Source organism: Chamaea fasciata, unplaced genomic scaffold (assembly GCF_029207755.1).
Source record: "Chamaea fasciata isolate MVZ Bird 193981 ecotype frontalis unplaced genomic scaffold, bChaFas1.0.hap1 SCAF_9, whole genome shotgun sequence".
Classification (NCBI taxonomy): domain Eukaryota; kingdom Metazoa; phylum Chordata; class Aves; order Passeriformes; family Sylviidae; genus Chamaea; species Chamaea fasciata.
In genome coordinates, this window is record NW_027094094.1 from 4252942 (window position 1) to 4266918 (window position 13977).

A 13977-nucleotide genomic window follows, 5' to 3' on the forward strand; every position below is an offset into this window, starting at 1 on the left:
GTCCAGGGACACTAAAGAGAGCAGTGAGTGACAGTGGACAGGGTTACCTGCTTTGCTCTCCTCTTCTGTGGTGTCCAATCTCATTGTGGTGCTCGTATCAGGCAGTGAGTACAGCAGTGGTGGGGCAATGGATGACACTGGCATTACTGATGAAGTGGACATCTCTCCTGGGGGGGTTGTTGGCAATGTGCTGGTTGTCACCTCTGTGGTTGTCATTGGCACTGTGACGGCCATCTCCACTAGGAAGGACGTTTCTGCTCCGGGGGCTGATGGCACCATGGTGGATGTCTGCAATGCGGGTGTCACCTCCCCTGTGCTGGTTGTTAATTCAGTTGTGTCTGTCTCCCTCAGGAATGCCATCTCCTCTCTAAGGACTGCAGACGTATCTCTTAGAGACGTCATTGTTTCTGGGAGTGTCCATTCCATGAAGGCCGACTCCAGTGCTGTGGTGGCTATATTTGCTGGTATTGGCTCTGTTGGTGTTGGATCAGACTCTTCTGACTCTTCTGTTTCTGAAAAAAAAGAACACCTCACATGTGAACACTGTGCAATGGGAACATTTGTGTGGAAGCTACAAGCCCAGTTCCTCCAGGATGAAGTGAAATCAAGAACAGTTATTCTGATGGCATAGTCCATCTTGTCTGGAGTCAATGGAGAGAATGGAGGTGAGTAACAAACAATTTAAATTTTTCTTGGAAGTGGTATTTCCAGAAGGTAAGCAGGGTGAGGTTCTGGTGTGGCATCTGCTCCCAGCCCCAGGACACCACAGCCCAGGCACAGCCCGAGACTCTACAGGCTCCTGGCATGGAGTGGGGGAGCTGTGGGGCTGCTGGCAGCAGCAGGGCTTGGACGTGTCCCCATTGTGAATGCCCTTCTGCAGAGGATCAGGACATCCCCAGGAACAGCCTGGACAGTGGTCTTGGGATGGTGCTCGGTGCAAGTGCAGGAGTGGACCAGGCTGAATCATCTGTTGAATACATCCAACCCATAAAAGGCACTGGAGCTGTGAATGCAAGCAAGAAATAAATGGGATTTTTAAAGGCTCTAACACATCACACATAGATTAATAGATGTAGCGATCTTTATTCTTTTCTTGCAAGTAAAAAACACTAGTGTAGTAAGCGCTTCCTTCTAGCATGGTTTCAGCTCTCCAGGCTCTTACTCTCCAAGGAAACGTGGAAAACTGCAATATAGATATAAACCACCTGAACAATCTGTTGTCTTCAGCCATGTCTTGGTTCGTGATGATCTGTTGTTAATACATGAGAAAATAAGATACAAATAACCCACATTCTCCTAAAAACTAATGGGAAAGTAAAATGAGAACAGCAAGGTAAAAGAGTACTCAAAATGGATGGATATTTGCAAAGGAAAAAGGCATTAATGGACCTAAATGAAGGAAGACTTGAAAAATATGGAAACAATCCAAAACGGATTGTGAGCTATGACAATCTGAGTTGTGATTGTGAAATTATTATTGTCCACAACAAATCCATTAATAGTTCACCTAACCCCATTCCTCCCTGATGAACTTTGCCTATCAGATATAGCTTTGCCTCTAATTTTGAATTGCTTCCTTCTTACCACCGCCAGGTGATAAGATGGAGTAATAGTTCTGCATATCTGCAGTGTTTATCTGATCCTTAGGGTTTTTAATTGCTTGGCATGGATGAGCAAGCGCAGTTTTTACATGAGAGTAAGTAGTGAGAAAAACATGACTCCATGCTGGTTCTGCAGGGTCAGTGGGGTGAAAGGACAGGACTGGCGGGAGGAAAAATGTGGGAGTACCTGAGCAGACAACAGAAGCATCTTCATAGTGGGCGCAGTTGTGGATCCTCCACCCCGTGTGGTTGCAGCGCAACAAGGACACCTCGTTTCCCCTGCACCCCACGTTGTCCAGCACGATGTCACCCGAGCCTTGCCCGAAGTAGGCACTTCCTGGCGCTGCAGTGGCCTTGCCACATCCCATCTGCCTGCACACAACCTGGGCATCTGCCAGGTCCCAGTAGTCATCACAGACTGTCCCCGACCGTCCACGGTAATAGATCTCAACACGACCTTCGCATCTGTGCCTTCCGTTCACCAGCTGGACATAGGGACCTGTGGGAGAGAGGGCAGGAGCACAAAACAGTCAGGAAAATAAGCAGGAAGGGGCTGGAAGGAGTATCAATTCTGCCTTCTTCCCCTATTGTCCCCAGAAGTCATTGCCCAGCCCAGTATTAAGCGCCTGCGAGGATAGAGATGATTTGTATCATTTTTTTTCCTCTCTTCCAGCTCTCAAAATCAGCCACGTATATTTTATGCAAGGTCCCTACAGTAAAGTTAGGCAACAGGCTAAGCACAAATGATTTAGGCAAGAAAAAAAATTTTTGGGACAATTTTAAGAGTGCACACATCATCAAATCCTATAGCTTATATGAACAACTTTAGTGGTAGAATTCCACCAAATGTTCTACAGAATGGATGATGGTCTCCACAGTATTATACAGATTTCAATAGGAGTTCAGTGGCTTTATTTCTTATATACCAGTAAAATGCTATTACATTTTGAAATAAAGAAATAACATATCATGTATACAGCTGATTACTGCATTCATTCAGGTAAAACCCATCTGCTTTTTGGTTTTATATGTCTTGTTTAGACATTCTGGAGTGACCAGCATGAAAATCCTGATTTTTAGAGATCCATTTTTGGTGAAAAAGTTTATTAAAGGCTTTACTACCAAGTGTAAGCAAGCAAATAAATATTGTAACTTTGGATTTGCAGTATTTGCACTCTGGAAATCAAAACATGCAGCTGCACTTGTTATATTTTACTTTGCTGCCAAGTACATATTTACCTTGTTATTAAACACTTAGTCATCCAAAGCAAAACAAATCTCAAAAGTTAACAGCTCCAGGATTTCGTCACTGCACCTAATTCTTTGCTATTGAGCTAGGAGTACAGTCAAGATGGTGACCAAACTAAATTTGTCCAGATTTGTATGGCTTTCAAAGGGCAAAAATATAAAAGTGCCCCTTGACTTCTATCTGACTTGTGCCTTCAAATATCTACTTGAACACGCACATTTTTGAACCCTACTCACAGGGTTTTTGAGAGGTGAAACAGCAAACTTGGCAAAAAGTCAGAGTAGGATTAGGAAATTAAAGCCGACCTAAACCAGTTTTATTTGCTTTCATTCAAGGCCTGTCATCACAGTGAGAGCATAACCATCAGCTGGGGATGAAATTGAAGAGGTTGAATCCTGCCTCACACTTCAAAGGTATTAAAAAGACAAAAGCCTGTGATTATACAAATACAGCAAATACTCTGCTCTGGGACATAGGGGCAGAGAGGAGAACTACAGCAGCCAGAGTGAGATGACTTATCACCAGAAAAGCAGGAGACTTGATGAGGTGACTGGTGGCAATATAAATCATCATCATGAAGCTTAAATAACTCATTAGAAAAGTCATCAGCAATCATTCTAAGATATACACAGAACCATTAACTCAAAGTCATCCAAACCATTCAGGAGAGAGAAAGTAATCATGGAAGGAAAGATTCTATGACCATAAAAGAAGTTGAACTAAAAATATTTCATTTCTCATAATTTTTAGATGTCCATCATTTAACCACAGTGCTAGAGTGTGAAAACTTAACTTCATGTAATATTTTGTTAAATTGTACATAATACCGAGAAGAACCAAATAATACAAGCAATATTAAATATACATCATATGTGTGCACACATATACTCTGGAATAAAATACACATTGAAAGTAAGTAAAGAAATAAATCTTTCCATATTTTTTAGATCAGATTTCTGGAACTGGAAGAACACTTCATTCATGACATACTCACATTCACAATTCTTGCAGTGATACAAGGCACTAAGATGAGTAGAACCCTGTGGCAGCAAAAATGAACTCCACGAAATGATTCAAATCATTCTTATCACCCACTCTGATGATTAGTTCATCATTTTAGTAGAACAAAGCTCTCCTCTTTCATCCGATTCCCCCTTTATTCTTTTGGCCAAACCAATATCAGCCTGAATCTAATTTCTGCTCTTGGAATCAACCGAGAGGACTCCAAGCGGTCTTCATCATTTTTTTATGTGCCCTGGAACAAGTCTAAGTGTTTTACCTGTTTTGGCCTCCAGAACTGCTGGACCCAACAAGAGCAGCCATGTCAAAATCATAGTGGTACCCATCTCACCAGGTGGTGTTGGTAAAAAAGACCTCACAATATATAGTCTCTATTTTTGAAGGGGAGTGGCTCTGCAGGTCTCTTTTTCTACAGCAGAACAATAAAACAACCATAGTCCTCCGATGTGAAACAAACAGATGTTTGATTTGTTATTTAATATTTTGTAACTTCCTGGGTTTTGCAAAAAGACAATATCTCAAGAGTAACATTTTCCATTGCCTGGAAGGAACTATTTATGCTACCATAGGTTTCACAATCATCTCATTGTACCAAAAAAAAAAAAAAAAAAAAAGGAGAGAGCTCTTGTCCAAAGATACCTTTCAATTCCGGCTGATACATCTCAGCATTTTTCTTTCATGAGTCAGGTATTGGGATACCTGGTAGTGGAATCTTGAAACTTAAATGGGTTTCTTCCAGCAAAATAGCAAGAGACCCTTGCCAATTAATGTGGCAGGTCTCCTTGGGGGGCCATGAATGTCCTAAAGCTTCAGCAGACCTTAAATAAAATAAGATCAGACCTGGTGGCCCTGTTAAAGCATGACTGGGGCGGGGGGGTCTCTGAAGAATGTTGCAGCTGAAGCCAACAGCTCCAGCCCCAGTATAAACCTATTATTTTGGGGCACATTTAAGTTCAAGCCAAAATTCCAATCAAAATTCACTGACAGATTGCAAGGAAGTGTCAGAGAATCGGGGTCAACTAATACCTTTTTGTCCAAACATTGTGGGGAAAAAAGTCAGTGGATTTTATGCATAGTGAAGGAAATTACGTAGGTTGAAACTAATTTTGTTCTGAAATTTAATTTGATTCTTTGAACCAACAAATTGGGGAAAAAAGTTCCGATTTCTTCAGATTAAGAAAATGTCTTAATCTATTCCTTCTGTAATTTTATGTAGTGACAGTTACAGCTGTATCATACTTTGAAAAATGAATCCAAGGTTTTTCCAAAACATGAAATAATGCTTTATTCTCATTCATCACTCTCTTGCCAGAGTGGTTACTTCCCTCTGTTTCAGTGTTTCTAACAATTTAAGAAGAAAATCTGATGATCATCCTAACAATGAGGAGTCAGAACATTGTTCTCCATCTCATCCCAACCTCCACAGCCATCATGTCTTGGATGGAATTATCACTAGTTAAAATTGTTATATTTATATATATATATTAATTTATTGCCTCCAGGTAAGTCTCTTGCAGTCACCAAGCAGGAAGACCAAAGCCCAGGGGGACAAGAGAATGACCTAAAACATCTTTCCACAAAGACCAATATCTTTGGAATGGAAGAAGGAAGTGAAAAATAAAAGAGGCCAAAGATAACTTTGGAAGCCTTGAAAGTGAACTTTCAGAATGGTAAATATGTTTCTTCTTTATCTAAACAACCACATTTGCACATGAATGAGGATATGTACACAACACCTGGTACTCACTATTCATATTCTGGTTTTGACACCTTGACAAGAATGAAAAATCCAGTTTATTTGACTGGCCAATCAAACACTGCAGTCAGTGAAGCAAGAGTGAGTGATGGATCACAGTTCTTCTCTAAACTCCTGTTATAAATGAAAAAGGGTGAGGAGGAAGAGGAACATGAAAGAGATTCCCAGGTGGTTGAAGTGGAAAAAAAAAGTCTTAAGCTGCCCTGGTAAAAGATCAAGATTGATTGATTGATTGATTAGTTCTTCACTGCCTTCTTCATTAGTAAATTATTCATTTTAAAAATCTAGATATTTCTAGAGATCTTTATTATCAGTCAATCTCTGCATGATGGAAATAGATAAATAATTTGTTTTTATTACCCTTAGTGAATTAATGCAAATATTAAGCAGTATTTCACCCTTCCCACTGGCTAGGTAAATCTCCTGCAGTAACACATTTTTGTTCTCAAGTTCTTTTTCTGGCAGCTTACGGTATTTCCCAGCACATTACTCTGAATTAAGCTACACAGACCTTTGAAAACACTTTTTCTTCTGCTGACAATTGTGAGGGCATTTTGCAAACATACTGGGTTTTTAAAGGCTAAAAATGGAAATCACAGAAAGCATGAACAAGATTAATCAGCTTTCATCCATGACTATAGGAAAGTGTCTACACTGGAATAAGGATATGCACAGACCTCTCCACAAAGAAGTTATAGTCTGAATCCAGGCAGGAGGGTTTGTGGCAGAGAGATCATTCACCAGGCACATGACTCTTTCCTCATCATCAAACCCAATTTTCTTGAATCCTGCATTGCTATAATGCTTGTGGATCAAGGGAGAGAGCAAGAAATGAGGAGGAGTCAGACATCTGCTACCTGAATTGTTTGGCAATGCTTTCTGCAGCAATATTTAATATGGAACCCAGTGAACTTGGTAATTCTGCCTTGCATTTTTATCCAGCCTTGGTATTTCTCCCTCTGGGAGCCCTGGCACAGACATGCTGTGGGAAAACTCAGCTCTGAGCAGCACAGAGACGGTGAGGATTGGAGACACCAGGATCTAGGCCTGGGATCTTTCTGCTTGTCTGGTGAAAATAATATTGAGAAAATAGGAGGAGTGGAAGAAAGTGCCATCAAGCTGTACCCTGCAAGATGGTGTGGTAGCAACACCACAGCAGCAGGGCCACTGCAGGAGCAGAAGGAGGAGAATACAGCAGGTCTGGGAAGAGCAGAGGGGAAGGTCCTGTTCTACAGAGTTAGAATACCCAGGTCCAGAAGAGTCCTTTCTGTGCTGAGGAAATGGTTGGATTCCTCTGAGCCTGGACAATCTCTGATCCAGAGAACAGATGAAGGCAGGTCAGCCTCCTGAGGTGCTCTGCCCTCCAAAGGTGGCTGCAGGCAGAGGGGGGAGAACCTTAAATCCTCATTCCTCAAGTGTGGAGAAAATCTCTCACTTTCTGTGTGCAGTGCCAGTCCCTATTTGTGTGATCCCTTCTTCACACCAGAGAAGGAATGAGAGGCTTGCCTGGAATCATGAGGAGAAGGCAGCTTGAAGGAACAAATGGCACAGGCTGTGGGGCTGGTTCCCACCAGAGCTGCCCTTATCCTCCTTGTCAGGGCAGGATGTCACCCAAGAGCACCGCTCACCTTCCTCACACGTCACCACCTTGGCTCACCTTGCACATCTGACATTGCTCAGCTCCAAATGAACTTACCTCTTTCACAGCTGGCTGGAAAACAGGAACGTCTCAAGAGGGGCATTTCTCAATCAATACCAGTGACCTTTCCACCTATATTAAGTAGCTTCTTACAAACAAATTCTTCCTTTTTTATTGTTTTTTTTTTTTTTTTTTTTTTTTTTAATTTTGTTTTCATATGGGGATAAGAGACAGGTGACACTTCCTTATGGGAACTTAGGTACATTCTCTCCCTCCCACCCATTCCAGGTATAGATTTGTGTGAGAGCAAGAGCAGGAATCATTGCTTGGCAAAGTCATGTTGTCAGAAGCAACGTTCTCCAACCTGACAGTGTGTTAGCCTTGATTTCACACACACAAGTGGGATGTTTGCAAGTACACAAAAAAAAAGTATTGCTCAAAAAACCATTTTCTTTCCTGCCTTTTTTAATTACACATTTATGTAACAGGATTCTATTCATCCTCCATACAAAATCTTATAAATGGCCTACATTTACTCAGAGAAATCTGAATTTGGGAAGAACCATGCTCCCAAAGTCAGGAATGCCGTACAGCAATAATTCCTCACATGAGCCCTTGAGCATATTTGCTTGTGGCTCACTATTGAGATTTTTTTGCTGCAAAGAAACATTTTTCTTCTACTACTTCCCAGTGTATCCTCTGGAGCTACACAGGAGCTTCATCTGCATATCAGCAAGGGCCAAATAAGTCAGTTCTTGTTTCTCAAGTCACCTGTTTCAGTCTTCACAGCCAGACACTCAATGAGGAGTTCAGCAGAAAAGCTTTGAAATGTCCAGCACTGAAGATGCTTATTGGGATGCTGGGGTGAAAGAATCAGTCCTTCTTTACCCCTTAGGTGTATTTGGACTGGATTTTAAAATCAGATGGGTTTATAAATTCATCTCATGGTAACATCAGGTGTAATCTTGATTCTTCAAACATGGTCTGGATGGTGGAATAGTCAAGTAAGAGCTGCCCTTCACACTGACTGCAAACCCAAATAACGAAGCAGATGGCTGGTGAAAGTGGTGAAAGTATCCTTCCACCTCCATGCCTGGAGCTGCCTCTCACAGTTTCTGGTATGGGATGCCCTCCTGCAGTTTCTTCTTCCAAAGAAGTCCTCCTAGTGTGAAAGCAGCAGCCGCCAGCACCACAGTGGTCACAGCCAGAGGAATATGGGAGCTGTCATCAGGAACTGGGCTCAGAGTCTCCCCTTTAGCCTGGATGTCAGAGGCCAGCTCTGTGCAAAAAAAAAAAAAAAAAAACAAACAAAAAAAACCAAGTCAGAGAGAAACTTACTTTTTTTTTCCCCTGAGCTAGTTAATTGCAAAGATAATTCAGCAAAGAGAATTTGAGTTAAAAAGCTCTAATCTGGATATGATCAGAAGACTGCATCTTATTTCACCAATGATTCTGTGGCCATGCAAGACAAGTAAAGATTGTGGCAAGAAATTAAAGAGAAACTGGGAGTCTGTAATGATCACACTCAAAGACCTTAAGATGTTGCTTTCTGGTAGTGAAAACAGCAGCTACAGGACACTGAGAAATGGCATTTCCAAGAGGACCTAGAGATTGATTATAAATAAATAAATAACAGACATGTAAATCAGGCACAGACAGCTATGGGAAATTAATATAAACCTGGCAGGGAGATTGATTACATCTCATCCCTTTTCCCATAGAACTAGAATCCCATAGTTTCCACAGAACTGAATCAATTGCCATTTGATACATGCAGAACAAAGAATGGATCTAAACTATGATAGGAAGAAAAGAGCATGTAAATTTAATAGAACTATTTTATATACATTAAAAAAATAAGAATTATAGCAAAATTGTCAATAAATCAGCAAAGCCACATTTCAGAGCTGGATTTCATGTCTGAACTGAAATGCAAACACACAGTAACACACAGAGCCTTACGTTATTAAAGGTATTTAAACTCACCCATGTTCCTGTTCTCAGCCTGAGCTTCCCGAAGCCGCACGGGTCCAACAACAACATCCACCTGTTTGTGGGAAGAGTCTGCGTTCCTCCTGAACCTGCTCTCACAGCCCTGGTAGCAGCGGGAGGAGTAGTCATGGAGCCTGCACACGGCCAGCTGACACCGCAGGAAAACTGACGGGAACCGGCTCACGAAGGAGAAGGCGCTAAACCCAAACCGAGCGACGTCGGGGCGTGGAGGGGGGAAAAGGGAGTAGGTAGTGTCACTGGCACACCTGGGGAGATGTGAAACCAACAGATCAGCTGCTAACTCACGGCTTCACCTGAGCAGAAGCACTATTACACCCCCTCTTTGCAATAAGTTTCAAGGTTAAATATAAAACCATTTTTATATAAATAAAAAAGACAAATCAGAAGGCTTAAAAAAAAAGTGCTTTTAGCAAGAAGAGAAATTACTAAATGTACACAGCACAGAAATTTCATTGCTTAACATGTTCTGTATAAACATGAATAGCTGAAAAATGGCTAGTGGTTCTGCTGGTTTCTGTTTCAGGTTATGCATTTGCAAACAGCATTGAGTGTTTGAAAAGAGGCCCCTGAAAGTTGTTGCAGAAAGAGAAAGTTACCCTTTCTGCTCTGGAAGCATAAAATTAATTTTAATAACACTTTTCTTTTTTTTTTTTTTATAATAAACATTCTGTTTAGTGCTTCAATGTACTTTGGTATAAAATTAGGCAAGGTGGTTTAGGCTTCTAGAATAATAAGGAAATGTTAAGGGATTTCTCTTCTTTTTGGGCAGACAATTTTGTATTCCAGTTATGATGCTTTAAAACTCATGATGTACAGAAACACAGAGCTGTGGGCATCCCTCCCTTTCATACATCTATTTCAGAAAAAAAGTCAGACCTCAATTTCCTCACTGCCTCGTTGAGTGAAATCTTCATACTCAACTGCAACTTCTGAATGACATTTGGTTGTCCTTCTGAATTTTATTCAGGCTTTGCCAAAAAGTTTTTCTTAGAAGAACATTTGCCCAGAGAATTACAACCAATGTACACTGGTCCTAAATCACCTCACTTCACAAATTAAGCTCTTTTAGAACTACACATAGAGAAGCTTCTAAAGTAATTTTTTACAAAGTTCTTACCCACTTTTGGTCAATTCATAGACCAGTGTTCTAAAATCACTAGAATTAGGCGATGCCACACACGTGTCCACGAACAAAGTCAGATTTTGGTCAGAGCTGTGAAGAGAAGCTTGGAGGAACAAATTCTGATCCATGTCAACATAGTATGGGAAGTCATGCACTGGCCACTGGAAAGATGAGGAGTTGTAGAACATCAGGCTCACGTCGTATCTGCCATACTGGGTTTCCTTGACATCGGTGACATCGTCAGCAATGTACATGACCTGAGCCCAGGTGTTCTGCAGCATTTTGCAGCTGATGTGCAAGTGAAGGTCCTTCTTCCTCTTGATGATTTTACCAGGAGCAGGCACTTTTATCACATTGGAGTAGGTGATGGTTTCGTTGTTGCCCTGTTTGGCACATTAAATGAGGGTTAAATTACCACATGTGGTCATGTTCACTGTAAATACTGTGAGTATTAGGAGCTTCTCTGTGTGCCAGGTCCTAGCGCTCAGAAAGGAGGAGTCACACTGAAAAATCCCAAGCCTCCAGGATGGAATTGTTCACTTAACTCTCCCTGATACAATTCTGCATGAGGCCAGCATGTTATGAGCCTCACAAAGATGTATCAAGCTCTGAGGGTTAACCAGCAACCTCCCAGAAATGGCTTAATAATCATTAGCCAGACAGCTTGACCAGAGGTGTTTTGAAAAAGCAAAAAAGTTTTAATTAAAGAGGAAATAACAAACAAAACAAAAGAACAAAAACCGTTCATGGTGCAGGAAATCCCCTTGCACCTGCTAAGACACCCTGAAAAAGAGCCGAGACACTTTTTGCTCGTTCTTAGATACACAAGGATCAAGGAGGGGTTTTTTGGCAAGCTGCCCAATAGAAACAGTTTCAGGTTCTGAGGTACATTTCAAAGATCCAACAAGTGGCTTTGTGCTGGCACTGCGCTAATTACAACTAGAGAAGTTTCTGGTTCTTCTCCCTTAGAAGTCCTGGGGTGTAACTGAAACTCTTTTCTAACATGGAAACATTTACTTGGTTGTGGGGGTGCACCACATCTCCCCTCTATTTTTGTTCTCTAGAACATCATTCTGAAATAAGTGCAGGAAAGGATATAGGTACCCTGGGAAGGATAAGTAAAAATATTTAACCAACTTCAGCCTCCAGAGACACATGCTCCTTTTCTGTGTTTTGCATGCCTGTGGCCTACAACACCCTTTGCAATCCATGAAAATATTCCAAATGCCTATTACATTCCCACGCACAGAGCTCTCCCAAATGTCTTGACACCAACCTGTCTGCGTGTACCACAGTCGCTGTATGAAATGTTGAATATAACCTCAGTTGATGTAATTTTTGGCCTACATTTAGGGTCTGCCAGGCTGATGCTCCTCACTGAGTAGCCCTGGGACTGGAGATAGCGTCTGGATACCACTGCATGCATGTAGGTTGGCAAGCACAGAAGGGCTAGGGGAAAAAAAACATGAATTATTACTGATTTCAGGTACGTGATAATGTTTCCCTATTGCAAGCCCAACAAATGCAATAACTATCCCCATTTAGAGAAGAGAATTCAGAAGCCAAACCAGTTATTTTTACACTTGAGGCTTAGATATGAGTAAACAATAGGGCACTACTGGAACAGGTCACCTAAAGTAATAGCTTTAAATATTTCATCCTTTGAATATTTCCAGACACAGAGCTAGATTCTTAATGTTCATTAAGAACAGCTAGTTCTTAATGGGCCTGACCTGGTGTTGGCAGTAGCTCTGCTTTGAATCCTTTGCCTGGGAAACCTCCAAAAGTCCCTTTTAACCAACATTTCTATGACTCTGTGAAAGTTTGTCCAGAAAGATACAGAAATACACGTGAATTATGATGTGATACAAAGAAATATGAATATAGAAAATAACATAGAAAAGTTCTAAAGGCAAATAAACGGAATATTTTTAAAGAAGAAAAAGTAGTTCTTTTCTGAAAATGACCAGTCAATAATCAGTCACAAAATTCAAGTAGGAATACCATCTATTACTGATTACTTCAACAACGTTAACAAATACTTATTTACTTAAAAAAAAACAGTGTGTAAAAGCTTCTGAGCAAAGAAAACATTACCAAGAGAACAGAATTACAAATAGAATGGAAAGTTACTGGTGTTCTGGTCCGCTGAAAAGGACTGATACTGAGCCCGAAAACTTCCACTGGAGTATCTGGAGTCACTGTAAAACCTGACAGACATGAAGTTTGAAGATGAAGTGTACGTGAGAGCAGAACCAGAACAAATTCTTCCAAGCAGAGGAGAAGATTTGGGTGGCCCATCATAGATCTCAATATAGTCATTCTGGCATGCACCTTGCAACCTGAAGAAGAAATGAGAATATATAAAAAAGTACATTTGCTAAACTTTGGGGTTTAAATGCTGAACAAACTATGTAATAGGATTCTGCACTCACACATTTCCCATGTATATTTATCATTCACATACAGGATGGGAAATGTGCCGAGGAACTGTGGATGCAGTTGAGATTTGGAATTTTCTTGTTGCCCAGCAGAAAGTGGGCAATAATGAATGTTGTCACATTAGCAGCAAATTAAAAGTAAATTAATAAATTACAACAAATTAATTACTTACTGAATGTTATCTAATGTGAGCGAAATGCGGAAATTGTTTGTTACATGTATTTGCCACAAACAATCTGCTTTATCTGAGGAATTCAAAGAAGGACTCTGAAATGTTCCGGAGGGCTTAAAAAGTATATCACCACAAATAATTTTTTGACCTGAAAAAAAGAAGAAGAAAAAAAAAGGGTTAGATGCAATTAATTGAGATTTACTACTGATCAAACAAAAATATGTCCTATTTACAGAAACTGTAACAAGACAAGGTTAAATCTCAAAAGAAACACGATGATTGTGCTTCTCTCAGTTAAGCTACAAGAGCATATTAATTAATATTAATAATTAATATTCTTAATATTCCACCCCCAGCAATAGAATCACGCAAACACAAAAGATCAGTGTGTCGCATATAAAGAGTTAAAACCAATAAGAATTTTTCCCAATGTATTAGACTATGCAAATGATACAGATCGCACCTGCAAAACAGTAGTTATTGAGCATCCGGAGTAGTGGATTGGAGAAAGGGGAAAAAACATATAAACATATATACCTGGAGGATTTGTAACAGGGGCTGTGCTTGTGTCTGTATCTGAGAAAGAAAAGGAAGCAGGTGAGGCGTTGGAAGACACGGGAGCAGGGAAAGATTTTCTACCACCCCTGGGGATGTTGGTGCCACCCTGTCACTTGGGAAATGGAGACCCTGGGGATCTCAGCAGGATGCTCACACTACCTGGGATCAACCAAAAACATAATCTTGCACTCATTGGAATTTTACATCCAAAGTCAATTTAACACAGACCACAAGCAGAAACAGCAGTTGCCAGGGCCCTGGCAATGCCCTTTGAATTTCAGGGTCCCACATCTCTCTGTTTCATTCCCAGACTTTGCCCTGCCATTGAAAAGAACAAACCCCAAACTCTGAGGCACAAATTGTCTTTGCGAAAAGCAGTGGGCAGAAAACCCAGGAGAAATTCA

At 40.8% G+C, this 13977-nt stretch overlaps 2 protein-coding genes across 2 annotated transcripts in view; both read right to left on the reverse strand.

Annotated features, from left to right (window-relative positions):
- The window catches only part of DMBT1 (deleted in malignant brain tumors 1), a 57124-nt gene that overhangs the window by 14360 nt on the left and 28787 nt on the right, over positions 1-13977 (reverse strand). The window contains exons 25-26 of the mRNA XM_066191624.1: positions 1789-2100; positions 48-512 (exon numbers count right to left, since the gene is read on the reverse strand). Coding sequence (XP_066047721.1) covers positions 48-512; positions 1789-2100 — 777 coding nt within the window. The remainder of the gene's footprint in view (positions 1-47; positions 513-1788; positions 2101-13977) is intronic.
- On the reverse strand, positions 7628-13503 carry LOC136293710 (deleted in malignant brain tumors 1 protein-like). Its single transcript, XM_066190641.1, has 7 exons — positions 13479-13503; positions 13016-13088; positions 12535-12743; positions 11678-11850; positions 10396-10784; positions 9252-9523; positions 7628-8544 (listed from the first exon to the last, which is right to left on the reverse strand). The coding sequence occupies exons 1-7, from the start codon at positions 13501-13503 to the stop codon at positions 8372-8374; spliced, it is 1314 nt and encodes a 437-aa protein (XP_066046738.1). The 3' UTR covers positions 7628-8371.

What these genes read in the sequence shown, in the direction of transcription:
- LOC136293710 (XM_066190641.1), bottom strand. Translation starts at nt 13,503, where the DNA reads ATGCTCAATAACTACTGTTTTGCAG. An exon ending in TATGAATTGACCAAAAGTGG is followed by an intron (nt 9,524 to 10,395) that starts GTAAGAACTTTG and finishes ACATCTCCCCAG; the next exon opens with GTGTGCCAGTGACACTACCT. An exon ending in GGCTGAGAACAGGAACATGG is followed by an intron (nt 8,545 to 9,251) that starts GTGAGTTTAAAT and finishes TTTTTTGCACAG; the next exon opens with AGCTGGCCTCTGACATCCAG.